The 19,307-nt window shown below is 41.7% G+C and overlaps 2 protein-coding genes across 3 annotated transcripts in view; both read right to left on the minus strand.

Moving 5' to 3' along the window:
• macrod2 (mono-ADP ribosylhydrolase 2) overlaps positions 1 to 19,307 on the minus strand; it is a 381,154-nt gene that overhangs the window by 313,778 nt on the left and 48,069 nt on the right. The gene's annotated exons all lie outside the window — the stretch shown is intronic.
• Positions 9,514 to 11,440, minus strand: LOC306785853 (uncharacterized protein). Its single transcript, XM_079280387.1, has 5 exons — positions 11,343 to 11,440; positions 10,931 to 11,184; positions 10,654 to 10,815; positions 10,466 to 10,555; positions 9,514 to 10,182 (listed from the first exon to the last, which is right to left on the minus strand). The coding sequence occupies exons 2-5, from the start codon at positions 11,084 to 11,086 to the stop codon at positions 10,048 to 10,050; spliced, it is 543 nt and encodes a 180-aa protein (XP_079136513.1). The 5' UTR covers positions 11,087 to 11,184; positions 11,343 to 11,440; the 3' UTR covers positions 9,514 to 10,047.

Raw genomic sequence — 19,307 nt, forward strand, 5'->3', positions numbered from 1 at the left:
ATGCTTTGCTGCGATTGCTCAATTTATTTTTTTTCTACTCATGCAAATTATATCTTTGTAGAAATGTGAACTGCCCTGGAGTAAAAAAAAAGAAGGCTACAGGGGACATGTTTTATTCATTCACGTCTCAAAATACTGTCTCGGTGCTGGAAAACAGAAGAAAAACATAACCTACTGCATTTTTATCCTTCTCAACGATCTGAACTCTCAGGTCTTAAGTTCATAGCCTTAAACCCACATCTCTCCTTTTAAGACATTGTGAACCCTTTTACAATAACCGAGATACTGTTCTCGAAACCCAGTTTTCCACTCCATGGGCAGTCTGCAGAGCAACATCTGCTCGAGGCTGCTGCTGTTCTTTCGTGCGGTGAAGCCATGTGTGACTTCTCCGATTGGCCAGAGAGAGAAATGTCACAGTAGAGTAGAAGTAGGCTGTGGAGAGATTGGACTCTAGGGTTTGATGAACCTCCCAGGCACCAGGGCAACAGAAAACGAATGACGAGGCACCATATGGAGGGTGGTACGGGCAGACCCTGATGGGGACAAAGTATATATACACACTGCTCCGGGCTTCAGGAAGCACACTTAATGACATGGCTGCAGCTCACCCCGGCAAGGGCCCATGAAAAGGTACACATGCAAAAGCAGTAAAATAGCCTGTTAGCCCATTTTACAAATGCATCCAACAGAACATCTTTTGACAGCTAGCACAAAGTTAATGCATTTCAGATTATACACACACTGGACTCTAGCACTGACCGTACTCTCACACAAAAGCACAAGTATTCAGTGTGTATCACAAAAAATATGGCAGACCCACATTCACACACCCACAAGCTCTTAACACAGGGGAAAGCTTTAATTACAGTAAGGGCAGCCGCTAAAAGCTGCACACGCTATCCAAACCTTAAGTATACACTAAGCCTGCCCTGTACACTAAATATATATCACATTCACTTGAAATCAAAGTAAACAGATGGTCTACTTTTAGAATACTGAATGGTAACAGTTTCCATATGAACTCTGTCAATAGTTTCTTGTTCTTTGACTGTTCAGGCTTAGTCCTATTTTATCGGAGTAAAGTAAAGGGAAAACTAAATGATAAAACCTTGGAATGTTGGTAATTTTTCTTTTATTACTCCGAAGTGAACGAAGCCTCTTCGTCAGAGGTAACAGCTATCACACTTTTTATGGTGGCATTCTACAGACACATACAATAAACACAATGTGCTATGATGTGTTTTCAGGTACATTACTGAACAAAAATACCGTTTTCTCACTGCTATTAACGGCCTTCACAGCATCACATTCTCGCTGAATGAGAGAACCTCTTAAAGTGGTTCAAGTGTTCGTTTTGAGCCAGACAAGGCGAAACAAATTGTACCGATGAGATCACTGCTTCAGCTAGAACAGCATTTGTTTTATGTTATTGATGAGCTTTTGGGATTTAGTTAATTACTCACACGGGTTTGTAGTGACTGTATGCAAGTATGCAGACAATGAGCAAACTGCACTCACATTTTCACTCACCTGTGTGATAAATTACAGTTCAGCCAAATGGTGAGAGGAGCGAGCTATTGTTGCGACTTTCACTAGAAATAACACATTAACCAGAGCAGCTTTGTGCAGTTCGGCTGACCAAAGTATGAGACAAAATTGATGAACCAGACTGCCGGCAACCCCGTGCGACCTCACTTATCACTCATGACCCTTGACCCATCTGTCCCTTTAAACAGTTATTTAATCACTCTCACGGTCTCACAGAGGTCAGACAGGTCTTCAAACAACACAAGATGTCACATGCATTTGTCTCCTGTGTGACACACTCAGAACCTAATTATGTCTGTTTTGTAACCCAGAGATTAGAACTAATGGCGGCAGCTGCACTGTCTGCCCCGGGCCTATTGTAATGTACTGGGCAGCCCGTCGGTCACATTTGCATTCCTATAGATGCTCATATCACAGCACCCCTGGATGACCCCACCGCTGCCAATAGCTGAGCATGGGTCTTCTCCGTCAACACCATTAGCACGATCAAAAAAAACAAAAAAAGCACAGGCCTTGTGACCCGAAAACTGATTAGAGGTCAGTGAGTTGCAGTCACACTCAGTTCAAGGAGCACATGAGATGAAAAATGGATGCATATCAATGCCCCCAAAACACAGCCAGTCATCAGGGACTCTGATAGGCAACCTGTCCACCAAATGGATGCTTAGCTCAGGAGGAACCCCCCTGCTTTCATTACAGGCCATTCTAAGCTGGGACGCCAGAAATGATGGGCAAAAACACTCGGAAGAAAGGGTCAGCTGTTTAACTAATGGCTTAATTGTCCTCAAAAGCATACAAAGGCTCACAGCGTAAGGTTAAGCCAATGAGTTGATACAAAGAAGACCCATTTGAGTTCTTTTGATTTGGTGTATCAACATGATTAGGCATACTCAGTGAAGGCGCCTTAAAATAACTACTAAATCAGAGAGCCTGCTGTTGAGGAATTATTAAAGTTGAATATTATCGTCTCGTACGACTAAATGGTCATAATGTAGAGAAAAAGTAGACGTCTCCTTTTGTTCAAAAGTGTTTACCACAGAATAAGAACACCTTGTTTTTAAACTCTTGTAAAGAAAAAAACCTGCCTCATCAACACGGACTAAAATGCCCAAAACAACCACTCACTCAAAACAAAAATAAAAGGGGCGCTTGCTGTTCCCTCTCCCTCACATCCTGTTGCACACAGCTTGCACATCAAACAGAGCCACAATTTAATGGCCTCTAAATGCTGAGCAGAGTCGTGCTGAGGTCAGAAGCCAAACCGAGGCTCGGGGCCTCCCACAAAGTCTGCACCCTTGCCAATGAATGAAATTTGCATATACCGTGTTTGTGTGTAGAAGGGATACAAAAATGTGACTGTTCTGAATGCTCTGATGTAAAGCATTTGCGCTCTACATGTATCCTCTGCCACAGTGCTTATAGTTTGTTCACATAGTTCTGAATCAAATCCCATTTGTCATTCAAATGTGCCGAGATACATGCTAATGAGAGTCTGTGATTGGAGGGGGGGGGAGTCCTCCTCCTCCTCCTCCTCCTCCTCCTCCTCCTCCTCCTCCTCCTCCTCCTCCTCCTCCTCCTCCTCCTCCTCCTCCTCCTCCTCCTCCTCCTCCTCCTCCTCCTCCTCCTCCTCCTCCTCCTCCTCCTCCTCCTCCTCCTCCTCCTCCTCCTCCTCCTCCTCCTCCTCCTCCTCCTCCTCCTCCTCCTCCTCCTCCTCCTCCTCCTCCTCCTCCTCCTCCTCCTCCTCCTCCTCCTCCTCCTCCTCCTCCTCCTCCTCCTCCGAGAGGCGCAGCCTAAAACACTGAGTCCGGTGAGATACGTGTGAGTGATGTGCTCCAGTGTGGGGGTGTTGTCCCCACCACTCTGTCTCTGACTGGCTCCCCCCCCCCCCTCTCCCATCCTCCAGGCCAAGACCCTCTCCATCTCCTCACATTACTCAGTGACCTGAAACCATGGGGCCAAACAACCTAACCGGCTCCTCAGTCTTCTTAATGAATCCAATTTTTTGCCTGAGAGCACAAGGCGTGGCCATACATCTATCGCAACTCTAAATTATGTGACATTAATATTAATTAACAGGAGCCACCGCCATCAAGACTGTGCCGCCCCACCACGGGCGGACGGTGACAACACATCTATATCGCTGCATGAAGACAGCCACTTGTTCTGTACCCCGAAATACAGTCAATAATCTCATTTAAAACTAGAACCAAAACAAAAGCAGAGAGGCTGATCGTGTCCGTGCCATTACACTGTGAATTATACACAATATGTTTTGAAAATATCCATATAATTGACTCTGCTCTATGGCAGCCATTAATTCCTGTCCTACATTAAGTGGTTTAAATGATCTTGTAAGAGGCCATACATCTCCTGATGCCCTTTATGAGATCAACACCACGTCCCCCGTAGAACTTAATCGACCCTCAGTCCCATTTGTCCATGAAGTCTGATGCAGGGGAATAATTATTTCATTCCTTAAGGTTCTGAGGGATCCAACTTATCCATTACCCCCAGCAGATCTGCAGCAGGGAGGCCAGGGCTCCTCTTTGATCCATTATCTTCTCTCCTTTATGTTCAGCCAGCTTTAAAATTTCAGTACAATATTTGCATGCCAATGTGCATCCGTCTGCAGCTCATTATTTTCAGATGACAGCCTAATCGCGTGCATGCTTCGTCCACTTTGCTAACACAACGCTTGCTACAACCATGCTGATGCTGACGGCAGCGTCAGCATCTTTTAGGATCGTAAATACAACCTGTCACCATTCATCACGGCACCGGGAGGAAAGCGCGAACACTACAAGGCATCATTATTTCACTGTCCTCAAGCACCTTGACATGAGGTCACCGCGGTGCAGCAAAGGGGTAACATCGGCGACCCGCAGGCCAACCACCACGAAGGGTTAACAACATTTCATGTGGACTTGGTGCACTCGCACAGCTTCAGTCGGCTCCAGAACTCTTTGAGACAGAGTTGGTGGAGCTGACATGGCAGCGTTTGAACATGTGCACGCAGTTAGTGGGCTGTCTCCCGCTTTCAGAAGTGTGGAAAAGTGACAGCGCCGTCGTCCTGTAACTATACAAGTTATGCACACAACGCTGCAGCGGGCTGAGAGACTGCAGTTAGAGAACCCCCCCCACCGCAACATCCAAACACAGTGAAACACACAGAGGGGGGGGGGGGGGACTTAAGAGGAAAAAGTTGGGGGGAGAAGCCACCAATGGGCAGGGCAGGGTGGTGGGATGTGGGATTAATTAAAAGCTGCTGTCACTGTGGTGTGCTGGTGACACACAGCCACACGATTACTGAGATCTCTGTGTGAGAGGAATCTGCTCCCACAACTCATTTCCTCCCCATAGAGGGGGGAGCAAAATGGGACCGTCTGTTGTACAAAATACAAAGGAAGAGACGCTCATTTTTCATTTAAAGGAATTTGAGAATCCGAAAAGGAAGGAAAGGGCACTGGGGAAGGGGGGAAGAAGGATGAGGAGAAATGATTTTGTTTTTGAATAAAAGCCTGCTCAATCTATTTCAATCGAGTGGTACACTGGGCTGGTGGGAGGGAGAGGTCAGAGGATCTAAGGCACTGTAATCCCGAGCTTGCCACTGCTTAAAACCTGCTCAAGTTAACATGCTGATGTGCGTGTCTGTAGACACTGTGACACTCAGGCAGCTTAAACAAACAGCTGGCAACGCAACCATATCTAACATTCCACTTATTTCTTGGGATGCTTAGTAATCCCTTTGTTGCGACCAATATACCGAACACAACTAATCTAGCGCTGGAATGGTAAGTCAACATTTTTGAGAATGGAATAACAATTGAAGTCATTTATTAAATCGAGAAGGGAAAATATTCTCTGGTTCCAGCATCTGAAATGTCACGCTTTGCCGCTTTCACTCTTTTCTGTCGTATCGCGGTCAAACAAAACAAGCTATTTGAGGATGCTGCCTGGGTCGCTGGCAGGTTTTTAATGATCGCTCAATAGTCGCTGCCTTATATTCATCCACAGCATAAACTATATGTTAAATAAGTCTACAATGAAGCCACGCAAACATGGGAATCAAATATTTTATGATAATGTTGAGTCAAGAAGTAAAAAAAAAAAGCCCATGAAAGAATATAGAAATGAAGATTTAATTTAGGATTTATCCTTCTTTCTCAAGTTATTTCAACGTGTTTTCAACTGCTGACAAACAAGCTGTCAAAATGGTTCATGGAGCTGTAGCTTTAGGATGTTGAGCATTATAAGGACAATCATACATTGCTGAAATATTCACAGTTATTGTGCAGGAAACGTTGCAGCAGCACATGATGCTTTGGTAACCAGAGCTTGGTTGTCTTGCTCTTGTATGCGTTAGATTCCAACACTAATGTTGGCACTTTTTGAAGGTTTTACTTGTGGATTCAGTGAATGCATGTATAGCCAGGTTGAGAAGTAAAATTAAAATGTCTTGAGAAATTCTGAAAGACATCCCAGACATTCTTAGTGTTGTGAGAGTGAGACATACAGCAGGTCGGGGTGCTAAAGGTTACACCCCCAGCCACAGATGTCATTAACAGCAATTCTTATTGAAGGTGAGAGAGCTATGGTGAGAGCAGGATACTGGAGACGAGGACGACAGCAATGGGGCTTATTAATTCACACTTCACGCTTACTGTAGGCAGAGAGATGTGAATACACTGTGGAAGTTTGGGAAATAGTTATGTGCTGATCTCAGTTTGGCATCCATTTCATCAGGGGAAAATAATCACACTCAATAAATGATATCCACTTTCCCCCCCCCACTTGTGAGACTGTTCCCCTTAAACCAGAGATTGCACTCACCTCACTGCACTCACCTCACAAATTAAAGCTCTTCAGGAGACGGATGAAAATTTAATACAAGCAGGAGCTTTAAGGCTACTAATTACTCATCTCTTTTAATATGCAGACATTTCACTTAAACAAAAACTTGGGCCGGGGAGGAAAGTTTCCATTTTCAGAAAACACTGCTGGGAATGCTGGCAGGCCCATTCGTCATTATCTAATTATGCTGGATTATTATTAGCTAGAGACACAACTGACGGAGAAGACGTACATTGATGGAAGTAGTGCACTAATGAAATCAGGAGATGCCAGGAAAGGCACGCTGAGCCGATCATGGTAATGTAGAGGGATTCTACGGTGTGTAGTGCAGAGGCCAACCAGAAGCCAAGCGCGTCGATGGAAAATACAAGAAAAACTAAAATAATTCGTTTTTATTTTTCTTTTTTACAAGAGACAATGCTGATCTTGAGGCAGACATACTCTGTATACATACATCTGTCTGTCTACCACGTACGTATTCCTCGGTGTTTCGGGCCAGCAGCATAAGGCCAAGTGTTCCCAGATTGTTGCTAATGTGACAAGGGTGATGGCTTTTGTGTGGAGTCACCAGAAGTTGTCAATGGCACAACGAACTTGGTCATTAATCACCCGGTCGCCTGGTTGTGTGTGCCTGACACGAGGGCAGGGTTGCAATGGGAGGGGGCGGAACCCTGGAACATGGACTGTCACCCCAGGAGCCCCGATGGACTTGAAAGAAGAGGTCCCGCACATTCATAGTTACCAGGTCACTAATCAAATCATGTCGATAGCCGGGGATAGCACACGGGACAACAGAATTCATTTAGCATCCCCTCACCGCTATTGTCTGTTTGCCAGGGCATCACTGGGGTCAGGGATAAATAAGTAACCCCCTTTTCTTCTCAAATGATTTGAATCCTTGTGAGAGAGGCATGAATTAAACCACAATGAGAGTCGGTAATTTGGACCTTCTGACGAGATAGTTGTCACTGCAAGAAAAAACCATGCAAATGCAAATCATCAGCGTGAGCCAGATGGTCATGGTTTTGGGTAAATTCACTTAGTCAGGCATAAGTAATGTCCCACATCACAAATATGGCCAGAGAATTATTGTACAATGCATTGGAATAAAAAAAAGGGGGGGGAGGGAAACTGTCCATCCATCACTACAGGTGATCATTTGGTTATAGGTCCCCTGAGGTGACTAGCACAACAACCTGGCACTATGTCAGACAGGACCGTGTGGGCGCGTGTGTGTCATTCATACATACACCACAGCCCCAAGGGGATCCAGTGCCTTTGCAGTGTAGCATTTTAATTAATCCTGTGATGACAGAGCAGATCTGGCAGGTTATGTATGTCTTAGGGCAGGGGTGAGAGGGGAGTGAGGAACACGACAGTGGGGTTAATGCCAAACCCACCAAAAGGCAGAACACAGCGAGCAGCAGGTCCACTCTTGGACAGGCGCTCTTTCTGGGGTCACCCGCCAACTCCCTAACCACACAAAGCCACCGTCTGTCGCCAGAAACGGAAAAACACATGGCCTCAGTTGACTCTGGGAAATGTTATGAATTTTTAATGAGTATAACCAAATCAAACATTTACTTATTGCTGGGTAAAAATGTACCGGTTGGCGGTTTGCTTAGATTGCTTGCTCATGTTCCCCGACTCCTGGTCTGCAGTTAATTTGAGCAGCTTTAATGTGTATTTGACAGAGTGGAGAAGATGTATTATCACCATGGGTTTCTTTGCTTTGTGAAATGTGTCATCAATGACCATTTGAGCCCACATTTCACACCAAGTGTGATTTGAATATAAAGTCGGCCAGGCATTTACATGAACTAAAGAAATCCTTGAGAAATGTAAATCTCTGAGGGTGATTAATGGAAACCTTTAATCTGACGGCCATTGTTTCGTGCCCTGTGCTTGAACCGCAGTGGGTGACTGCACACGCTGGCGGTGAAACTCGCCCATGCTTAATCATGTCCAGCCAGAATACTAAACACTGTGAAGGTGAACCGTGCGACCATGTCCCGATGGAGCAAATGTATTTCAGAGCCAAAATGACAATCGTTTTAATCGATAAGTGCAATAAATGCAGAAGAATTTGTCTTGCTGACAAATATCTCGGCATGAAGAAATGAGAAATCGCAGAGTTTCACAGTAGTCGGAGACACTCGCAGTATGAGGTCAACCGGCAGCACAAGATGTACATCAGGAACTATGGACAATAATATGAGTCATTTTCTCTGCCCATTATGAAAGCACGAATGCCATTGCTATTTCTCCCTTCAGTACATGGGGTACTGAAATGAAGAGCATCTGCCCCTCCAGCCCCCAAGGCTGCAGTCCGTCTGTCTTTCTGCCGTAGATTGAAATATACACGGGTCATGTGCAATAAGGTCAGTCATTACAACAGAAAAATACATCAATATTATAGGGCACGAGGCAACACTGCTAGAGACTGCCAATCGGCAGCACAAATGGCTCAAGTATTGACTGGATACTCAATCAAGGCAATGGGCCTCATTGGATGCCTGTCATTTTAAGAGACAGCAATTAGCCACTTTTATAGCAGATCGCAAGAGGCTGTTGAAAAGAGGCAAAGGTTTCTCACTTAGCCGTTGTGAAATGAGAGAGACACGGAGGAATGTCTGTACACTGTAAGACATTTCAAGTCAGTTAAACTTGCAAACGAAAGTTCACCTGCTGCCTTGAAAATGTGAGTTAACTTAACTTGAAGACTGCTTTTGATTCAACTCAGAAATTAAAGTTAATCAAGTTGATTTAACTGCAATGTTCTAGTTGTCTCAACATTACTGTTCAAGTTGTCAGTTGATTGAACTTTTTTTCACTTGTTGTTTGAACTTGATACAGAGAGTTAAAACAAAGAATTGTTTTACATTATCAGGTCAAGAAAACTTTCCTTACCTAGTGAAACCAACACGCATTTCTGCATTATTGCAGCTCACAGTTTCAAGTTAAAATAACTTAACCATGTGCATACAACTTGCCATTTCAAGTTAAGAGGATTTAAATTCTAAATTGGTTTCAACTTACATATAAAAGTTAACTGCAAGTTTGCTTTGTCAGAAAATAAAAAAAATGAAACCACCCATAATTCTTACTGCCGATTTAAAAATATAGCATTTATTTGATGAAAAGATACACAAGCTTGAACATTGTGTTTAAGTACATCTCACACATGCAGACACTAAATAGCTGTGTTTAAAACAATGTTACCACATACAAGTGGAGGCAATCTGAGAGAATGGGGTTGTGGACATTTTATGGACCTCTTTTAACTATCTCACATTTGTCACAATACAACTGTGAGATAATTAAAAGAGGTTCATAAAATCATCCACAAAAATGTTGCATACTAGTACCTTAAACAGGCCATAACATCAATACAGTCATGTTCAACACATAATATTAACATATAACTTATGTTGACAACTAGAAGTGTTGAGGTAAGGTACTATGAGGCAAAATGTGAGATAATTAATAGTGTCATAAAATCTCAATACAAACACAGAAAAAGGGCATGACTTAATCGCATACTTTGAGAAAGGGGGAATGAGAGAAGAGATGCAGAGGTAAAATGTGGGATACTGGGAACTTTCTAAAACAATTCTTAAGATTTTTTTTGTGTTTTCGTTATAAAAGTTAGTGTATCGCGAAAGTTACCACAGCCACATTGAAGACTTCCAAAGGAAATGCATCATGCAGAGTGCCTTCGTGTCCAATCAACAGTCCAACCTGCATTCCTTTCATGATCACGTCAAGGTTTTCTCCATGGGCCTGAAGATGTATAAAGACATTCAAATCTTAACCGACATCACCAAATTTAAAACATAACTGCCACTCTAATTAATAGACTATAATTTATTTATTTTTTCCAATAATTTGAAGACTTATAATATCATCAGCTCTGCTGCAGTAAAGCTACCATTACCAGCTCAACCAATAGTAATAGACAGGGAGAGCGCTGAAGGGTATGGTAATAACTAATGAACATGAAAAATGTTACCATTGTCACATTACAAAAATTGAGTGTAGTAAAGGTGTAAATACAGTTTCTTACGTCACACATCCGGATTATGTCGGTGGAATCCTCTGAAAGATAGCATGGAAGACCAAGCAAGGCGGCTGTTCTTCGGTTTTGGTTTGTGTCCTAAAAGAACAGGCAAGAGTAGATTAATGTGACACCAAAGCTATAATCCTAATTTTAATACACAATAACAACAAACTTGTTTTCAACACAGTACATACCTCCTTTTGCAGACACTGCAGCACACCGCTCAGACGCAATCTCCTACTCGATGAAACACCTGCTTTGTACAGCTCTAGAAGACTTGGCACCAAGGCATCGAGTCCATCCAGGAATGACTCCAGCAGGTCTTTAGTGACAATCCTACTGAACTCGGCACTCAGCTGAAACAGACAGATGACAAAATGCAGAGAAATATGTATGAGTGAGGGAAAATAAGAGCAGTATTGAAATGAAAATACAGGATTTATATGCTATACTCAGTTGGCAGAACATTACCTGTCTTTCACTAAACAATGCAGGCCATCTGTCCATGACTGCAGAGATGAGTGGCTCGTTACCAATGATTTCACTTCTTCTTTGCGAGAATGTTGCAATCATCAGATCATCCAGAAGCTGTGAATCTGGTTCTTTCTTCTGCACTTCTAGAAGCATGGTCTCGCGATCCTTCTCAGATTTACTGGCAGTTTGTCCCTCAGGTGGCTCTGGCAAGAAATGGATCTCTCCCTTTTTTGACCTTCTTTCAGATGTTCCTTAAAATATCTTTTAAGTTCAGCTTGGTTTTGAAATGTCTTCAAACATTCATCATAAATACAGACAAGGCCTAAACACCTACGATGATGTCCATGATGCTGTTTATAATGCTGGATTATTTTTCCTTGTCCATTGGAGGAGAATGCACAAAACTTACATTTCCACGTCATGAACTGGACATTCTTGATGATATCTGTAAACAGAAAAAAATAAATGAATTGCATGTTTAGTGAAAAAAGCAAATATATGTATTCAACACAAATACAACATTTATTTCCTTTATGATTCAATTATCAATCTTTACAATTTCAAAATACTTAAAACAAAAACAGGGATCAAGTGATTTTGAAGCAAACATCCTCGAGATTAGAAAAAAAGGATAAACCGATTCATACATCTAATTTTTAAATACACTTATTCAGTTTATTGAGTTAGCTAAATCGTGTGCAGTATAATAATAGCCCTGCAAGAGTTTCAAACTTGATGATGGTTAAAATATTCAGTTTTAGCTTTGTTTTGTTATAAGTGAGACAATAGATTGTGATGTTGAAATGTATTACATTTACTTGTAGAGAGTACGAGAACCGCCTCTCAATATAATCCAATTCAACAGCGCAAGTCTCAGGAATGAGTAAAGGAAGTCTCTGAAACCCTCCAACCTGTCAAAGATTACTAGAATAATACGTATATAATTTATTGTTTAATTGTTAGTATCAACTTGTTTGTAGACCATTTAGTGCCAGGCCCTAACCTGCATAATATATATCATTATGTATGTCAAGTCTAAACATTACAAAAACAAACTACATAAAGTTGTACTTTTCAACAGTTAACATTAAACTGGCTAACAGCACTATGGCCTCACTGATCCTGTCTGCTGATGTGGAGACACACTGCTGGTAATAGGAGGGGCTGGTTGTAACAAAATGTCAACTGTTTGGCGACCCTTCACTGAACAAGGCTCAACTATTTGCGTTTAACCTACAATTGACGTTCGACATAGTTAATTCAACCATTTGCCAGCTCCGTTTGTCTGTGTAAACATACCAGTGATGAAGCGAGTTGACTGCAGAGGGGAGCGGTCAAATACACGTGTCTGAATAATTCATATCGTCTCTACTGGAGGATTTGTTGTCATTTTAAATTCATGTTTTTACTCTACGACAGGAGTAAACTATAACTAAAAGTCCGTCTCTTCATCTCTGTGCAGTTTCTACTCTGCTGTCCGCGGAGTTCAGCATACTCTCGTACATGCACGTGCGCACACACACACATAGCAGAGAGAGAGAGAGAGAGAGAGAGAGAGAGAGAGAGAGAGAGAGAGCGAGAGAGGGAGCGAGAGAGGGAGGGTCGGTCAAAATGTCCGCTTTCCAGTCTTTGCTCTGAATGCAGTTGCGTTCCTAATGAGCGGCATGCTCCGCATTAATATAACGTTAAGTAACGTTACTGGCATTAAAATATAATATAACGAGGAGCAAAGCACAGGCAGCGACTCAGCCATTCAATGTGAATCCAGCAGGCATGAGCTACTTTAAGACAGTAACGTTAGTGGAGGCTAGCAAACTTGCTGACTAATGTTAGCTAGCTAGCTAGCTAGCTAGCTCGTTTTTCACTTGGGGGGGTGGAGGTGTTCAGCGAAAAACTTCAGTGGCACATATAATAATGAATAAAAAATAATATTGCGGTCACATTAAGAATTAACCAATAGTTTATACTTCTACATTAAATACGTTTTATTAAAAGCACTACAGATTAAATAGGTCCACCATTTATCATTTTAAAAGTTCGCGGGCAAAACAGACCGGGGAAACTGTTAAACTAGCTAAACATCAAGACCACACATTTAGCCTTTAAAAAGCCCGACCTACACAACTGTGTTACATTACTAACGTTACACATGATATTAATTAGGAAAAATACTCAAAGTCATAATTTAAACTCACCTCTGTGTGCTGAAGCCCAGCGAAAAAAATCCACACTGCGCTCTGTTCTGTCCGCTCTTCTTGTTGCAGGCAGAAAGTAACGTACTCTTCCTCCGCCTCGAGTCATTGGCCGTTGTCAGGTATATAGTGCCCCTCCGCCGGTGGCAATAGTCCTTTCTTGTTTACCACAAAATGCCGATATTTTTATTGGAATTTAAGTATGTGACTTATCTGCAGTGTTTAACCAGTAGATTATGTAAAAGCTTCAACCTGGCCATGGTTTAAAAAAGAAAGTTTCCCTAAAACTCAAACATTGCAGCAAATGTTTTTTTTCATTCCCCACTCCCGCCTTCTGTCTCTTTTTTTTTTTTTTTACTGATAACTTAAAATCACAAGTTCAATCAAAACTTCAAAATCTCAAAAAGTCAACACAATGAATTACTGTAAGTTTACCTTTCAAGAACTTGAACAGCTGAGTTCAAAATGTAAAATGTGTCAGAGCTCTTTGAGTTAAAGAGAAGAAGTAAGTGGACATAACTAAACAGGGCTGTGCTGTTTTACAGTGTAGAGAAGGCCTCTTTTGTTGAGGCTCAAGTGCGCGAGTGAGTTTACTATACAGTCGGAGTGCTTCTTTCATACTACCACACCATCATGGCGGTACTTTACGCTATGGAGACGGAGCAAAAGATCGACAGAGGGAAGATTAGAAGAGAAAATAAATAATTGTCAGAAGACAAACGGAGTGACAGACCATCAACCACACTAAAAGATGTAAAGCGAGGAAAACCAATTGTGATTTGTCCAATACAAGTATTGTGATTGAAAATGTAATTATTTCTCATAAATTAAACTCCAGGCCTGTATCGGTGGTTCACATAGAATTCATTGAGATCAGTTTGTCTCATTGGCATAGAGCATAGCAACAGTCACATCATACTCTCGACTCAAAAAAGAACCTTAACGACGTGCAACTCAGTCAGCCAATAAGCAGTAAGTCAATGAATTGCAGCAGGCTTCTGAAAGAGGTTTCGAAAAGGTTACAAATTGTGTTATTAGGACACTGCATTACTGGTTAACTTGATATTTCTAACAGCTACACATTTGTCCACTAATGGTTATAATGAAAGAACGCTGCAGCTACCAGGCAAGCTGGTCTTTGTTCGTCATGTTGATCATTAAGACACTCTCCCTCTGTCTATCTTTTCAAATCAAAATGATACAGAGTAGTGTTTCTAAAGGAAGCCATCTTTAGCCGATTGTAAATAGTGCAGAGACTGTAAACAGCATAGTAAGAAAGAAAGGAAAACAGTCCAACAATTGAGAAGAAAATGTGAGCCCTCAGCTACGGCAAGAGGATGACAAAAGATGCTAAGGGAGGAGTGGAAGCCGCCACACACATGGTGAAGTACATTATGGATTCTATTCCAAACACGGGCCCCAGTGAGGGAAAAAACTGCAATACAGCACCAACGTAAACCTGTGAAAAACTCACATGGTGGAGTGCCTGAGAAGCAAAGTGTGATACATTCAAATCAGGGGATAATGGAAACAAGACCACATGTCCCTTGTGATGGTCATTCTGGCTTCACCTTCCAGCCATGCACACTTCAAAATGTTAAGCTGACAATTCATTAAACCCCAGGGGTTTATTTTAGCACTAGGAGTTCTCCTAAATGGCAAGTTCCTCGGTAAGACTCTCCTCTTTTATCCCTCCATTATTCCTCGACGCTGTGACCTATTCAAGGAGCTGCTGGGATCAACTTTCACTAGAAAATGAAGAGAACTCAGAGAAATGGTTGACCTTGTTCCTGTGGATGGCATTGTGCTTCATGAATGGACTTACTCATTATACCCTCAGTGACTGATTCATAATTCACCATAATAATCCAAGTATAATGAAACATAGAATGAATGCTGCTGTAGGCACCGTTAAGGTGATATTGTGTTTTTTGAACAGACGCGTCAACGATGAAGCCAGATCTTGATGAAGAGCCGTCCTCAGTGTTAAATGTTGGAGGTGTCTTGCTGTATGAGCAGACTCTCCCTAAAGTGTCCTGGTATTTATTGTGAACGTACAATATATATGTCTGACTGTGTATGTTTTTCTTCCTTTAATTGTTGTGGGTTGATATTAGTGTAGTATTACTAAAGTAAACTTTAAAAACGGGTACTGCACTTTGGTTAGATGTAGATTCATCACATTAATTGGTGCCAAGGCGTAATTTCAAAGTTATTCAATACGAACAGATTGGATTCTGTAAAGTACTTTTCCGTAAAGCCCCCCCACCTTAGAGTATGTTCACTGTTGGCAGTAATTCTATTAATGGGTTCATGGGGACTATGTTCCCTGTAGGTCTATTACTCTACATGTACATTATGCTTCCTATAATAATGGCTTTGTGAACTTTTGCATAGAGTACAGTTTTGAAGTTGTGATTTTAAAGAGCTACGTTATTGTAATACTGGATCAGCCCAAATCTTTAATTTCTACACTTTTTTAAATTGCACGAAGAATGTAAATGAAGTCCTTATTCAGACTCCATCTCAGAAACCGTAGCACTCGGCATCATTGATGTAGCATTTGAGTGTGTGATCAGAATAACACTGATAACTTACTATTGATACTAAGGATCATTAAAAGGACTACTTTTGGGTTTGCAGCACCCAAACACGAGTATCAGGGAATGTGACATTAGTAATCAGACCTTTGGACACTAACCAAACAGAGAAATAATGGAAAAGTAACGGTGAGAAAATCCATGTAAGATTCTACACGAGGCAATCAGCACTCAGCCCACATTACCTTTTCTGGTGAGGTTTTATGCTAATTTCATTAGCCGTTATTTATATTCTCAATATTAATTACGTGTCCTGTGATTTTGATGGCATTCTAAAAGTGAAAGTGAGACTGTGTCCAAATGAAGGTGCTAATGCTCTGATTGTGTTAAGATAATGTACCTGATGAGGCCATTTCACAGTCTGGCTTAATTTAAGCCGACAAGCTTCATTAGTCTCAGCCTCCAGAATGGCACTCAAAACTGCATGGCCAAACGGTTATCAACTGCTAAGAGCCATGCCGGGACCTGTACCACACACCATAAACCCTGGATATAAATTAACATCAATTGTTCGCAGGTTTTATTGGGTGATGCCTTTTTAATTGACACTCATACGACCAGTGAATTCAGAAGGTACACTTCGTTGTAGGAGGGCAAAAAAGACAAATTAAAGTCAATTAGTTTGAGGCGGAGTGGAGGAGGAGATGGCCGTGCAGATGAGAGAGGAGCTCCGGCTCAGACGGGCATCCAGACTATGGGGAGACCCGCTGTCTGCCAATGTGAGATAAGGCCAGCACGGAGACTGTGGCGCACTGCCCTGTACTGTTGCTTTAGAAAATGGAGCGGAGAGAAACGGCCGGGGTCAGGCTTGCAGCCGGATCGGTTTTAAGAAAGCTCTATTACCGAAGAGGCCCTCAGATATGTGGAGAACAAGCAACTTTTGTTCTGTATTTACAATCTTGCTGGATTGGCTGGGATGAATTATAGAGTCTATTTTAGTTTGCAGAGGGGTGGATGAGGAGGTGAGCCAAGATGCAAGTGAAACCTTAGAAGCCTTGCGCCCCAGCAGCCATAGTTTGAGAGCGTGTTCTCCCCAAAGAGGCAAGAAGTCCCTGCCAACATGGAAAAGCCGGGTGAGTGTGCCTGGCCTGAGCCAGAGCATTAAGGCCAGCTGGAGAGGGGACAAAAAAGGGATCCAGAGCAAGGATTTACAGGTGTTCCCACCAGCACTGTGGCTTTTTCATGTATTACATTCGAGTATGTGGGAATAGCACGCATGCATTCTTAGCGGTTCTAAAAAATACAAAAGAGAGACTGTGTCAATCTCCCAAGATGAAACCTTGTCCTTAAAAGGGCTCTTTGATGGACTCACACCCCCTGAATCATCTCTTCAACTAAGCAGAGTATTACTCGTCTGAAAGTATTATCATCACATCGGTGTGTGGTACAACATCTACAGCAACAAAGGCAAAGTCAGCACATCAAACTCTCCCCGGCAAAGAAACTATGCTCGTGGCAACTATCAGTTGCCAAAATGAAGATTTCGAAAAAAAAAGCTTTAAATGGATCAAATCCAAAAGAGGCTTTGGCAGTAAGATGTGGAACAAGACACAAATTTGTAAAATACCAATAAAGGACTATTCTATCGCCAGGGGATTATGGGAATGGGCAAGAATGTCTTGTACTGACATCTGTTAAATTGAAATATTTGGGCCTGCTGGCAAATGCACATAAAAACATAGTGGCCCGGCTTCTATCAGGTCTATATTACAGACACTTCCCATTTTATGTCATCAGTTAATATCTCAAATGTCAAGGACTTTTTTTAACGCTTCAGATTCTTCTTTTTTTCTGCATTGCTTCTTTTTTTATTATATTTCTTTATTTCCCTATATATACAGGGATGGGTCAAATGCAGAGAATAATTTCCCCACTGCGGGACTAATAAAGGAATGTTTCTTCTTCTTCTTCTTCTAAAATCAGATCCTATAACCATTTCTCACAGACTAAGATTTAAGAGGAAATGGTTCTCTCCCGGCCCCGATGCCTACATTCTTCAGTTAAATCATAAAAGACTGGAAATGTTCAATGTGTTATACTTTAGCAAATGTATTGTCATTATAATACTGCATGGATTAATAATTATGTAACTCAGTTATAATGTACATATTACAACACTGAGGGATGAGTTAATCTTTGTATGTGCCGTCACAATACTTTAATAATATCTTATTTTATGATCATAAACCATTGTGTGTGAAGTTAAATGATTTTGTAAGATGCAAAACTCTTGGACAAGTTGAACTAAACTCCTCGGTTATGCCTGTGGCACCCGGCCTCAATCAATCACCACCCTAATAAAAACTGCCCAGTGGCTCTATATTGTTTGAAATGAGGGATAACAATTCAATACTTTGTCAGTGTTCAGCTTCATCTCCAAGTCAGGGGCCATTAAAGTCAATCGCCTCAACTTCAGAAAGTGTGGTGGAGTCAGTGAGCATTCATTAAAAACAGAGACTTCAACAATTTAATAAGCAATGCAGAACCAATTAAGAAGGGGAATAGGTTGGTGTATAAATAATGACAGAATATTTTACCCGTCTTGCCATCAGGAAAATATTTAAGAATCCTATCTCTAAAATGGTCTTGTTTCCCATTCATATTCACTAAATGTGTGTCTCCGGGTGACAGCAAAGGCACATTATTCTCAAGGCCAGCATTCATATGCAGCTCCAAATCCAAACATCCCCTGGGTCTTAACAGTTGTAATGATTTGGTTTTGTTTTCCTCCAACAGCCTTGTACACTTTACAATCTCATATTAGCAGCCCAGGTATTAGAAGGCAACAACAAGCAGAGAGCAGCGGTGTTGCTGCAGCTATCCTCGTGTAGTGTTTCATTGTGACAGGCGCGGCGTTTTCATATCTACAAGGACCATTAGGCAATTCATTTATGGTGCTGGTATTAATCACAAGATTTGGTAGTAACAAACCCTTTCATAGTCCTGGAAATCCAGTTTTATCTGATAACATTTGGTTATATGCTTTAATGTACATAATGAACTCATGAGTGTCCTTGCACCATGCAGTGACTGTGAGAATGTGGAGAAAGACTGATGTAGAGATGTGTGCAGGAGCATTTCAAAAGCAAGCGACAGCCGTTTGAGTTGATAGTATCAGACAGTGAGAGGCAAAGTTTCTGTCACATTTCATTTACAATGTTCTAGCGGCTCTGTGAGGCTGGAACTATTACTAATGTCAACATGCAATTAACTTATTCACAGTGATGCTGATGTTTAGAAGGGATAATGTTTACCATGTGCACCATCTTACATAGCGTGTTAATAATTGCTAATTAGCAATTAACACAACGTAGAGTAATGTATAAATAGTACTGGAGCAACTACATTTTTGACGCAGACCAAAAAGTAAAAAAGGACACAAGAGCATGACTGTGCCAATGAACGGCAATCCATCCAAGCAGTCGACACATCAAACTAAAATACAACAATGTGAACCTGCTGGTGGCAATAGGCAAGGCAAGTTTATTTGCATAGCACATTTCAACAACAAGGTAATTCAAAGTGCTTCACATAAAACCATTAAAAGCATCAAAACATAAGGCAAAAGAAAAGGAGATTTAA

The sequence above is a fragment of the Melanostigma gelatinosum genome (assembly GCF_949748355.1).
Source record: "Melanostigma gelatinosum genome assembly, chromosome: 12".
In the NCBI taxonomy this organism is placed as follows: domain Eukaryota; kingdom Metazoa; phylum Chordata; class Actinopteri; order Perciformes; family Zoarcidae; genus Melanostigma; species Melanostigma gelatinosum.

Bases quoted from the DNA above. Each gene is read 5' to 3' on its own strand.
- LOC306785853 (XM_079280387.1), bottom strand. From the start codon at position 11,086: ATGCTTCTAGAAGTGCAGAAGAAAGAACCAGATTCACAGCTTCTGGAT. The intron at 10,556-10,653 runs GTATGTACTGTG...CTGTTCTTTTAG, and splicing joins TGCAGTGTCTGCAAAAGGAG to GACACAAACCAAAACCGAAG. The intron at 10,183-10,465 runs GTAAGAAACTGT...ATACATCTTCAG, and splicing joins ACATAATCCGGATGTGTGAC to GCCCATGGAGAAAACCTTGA.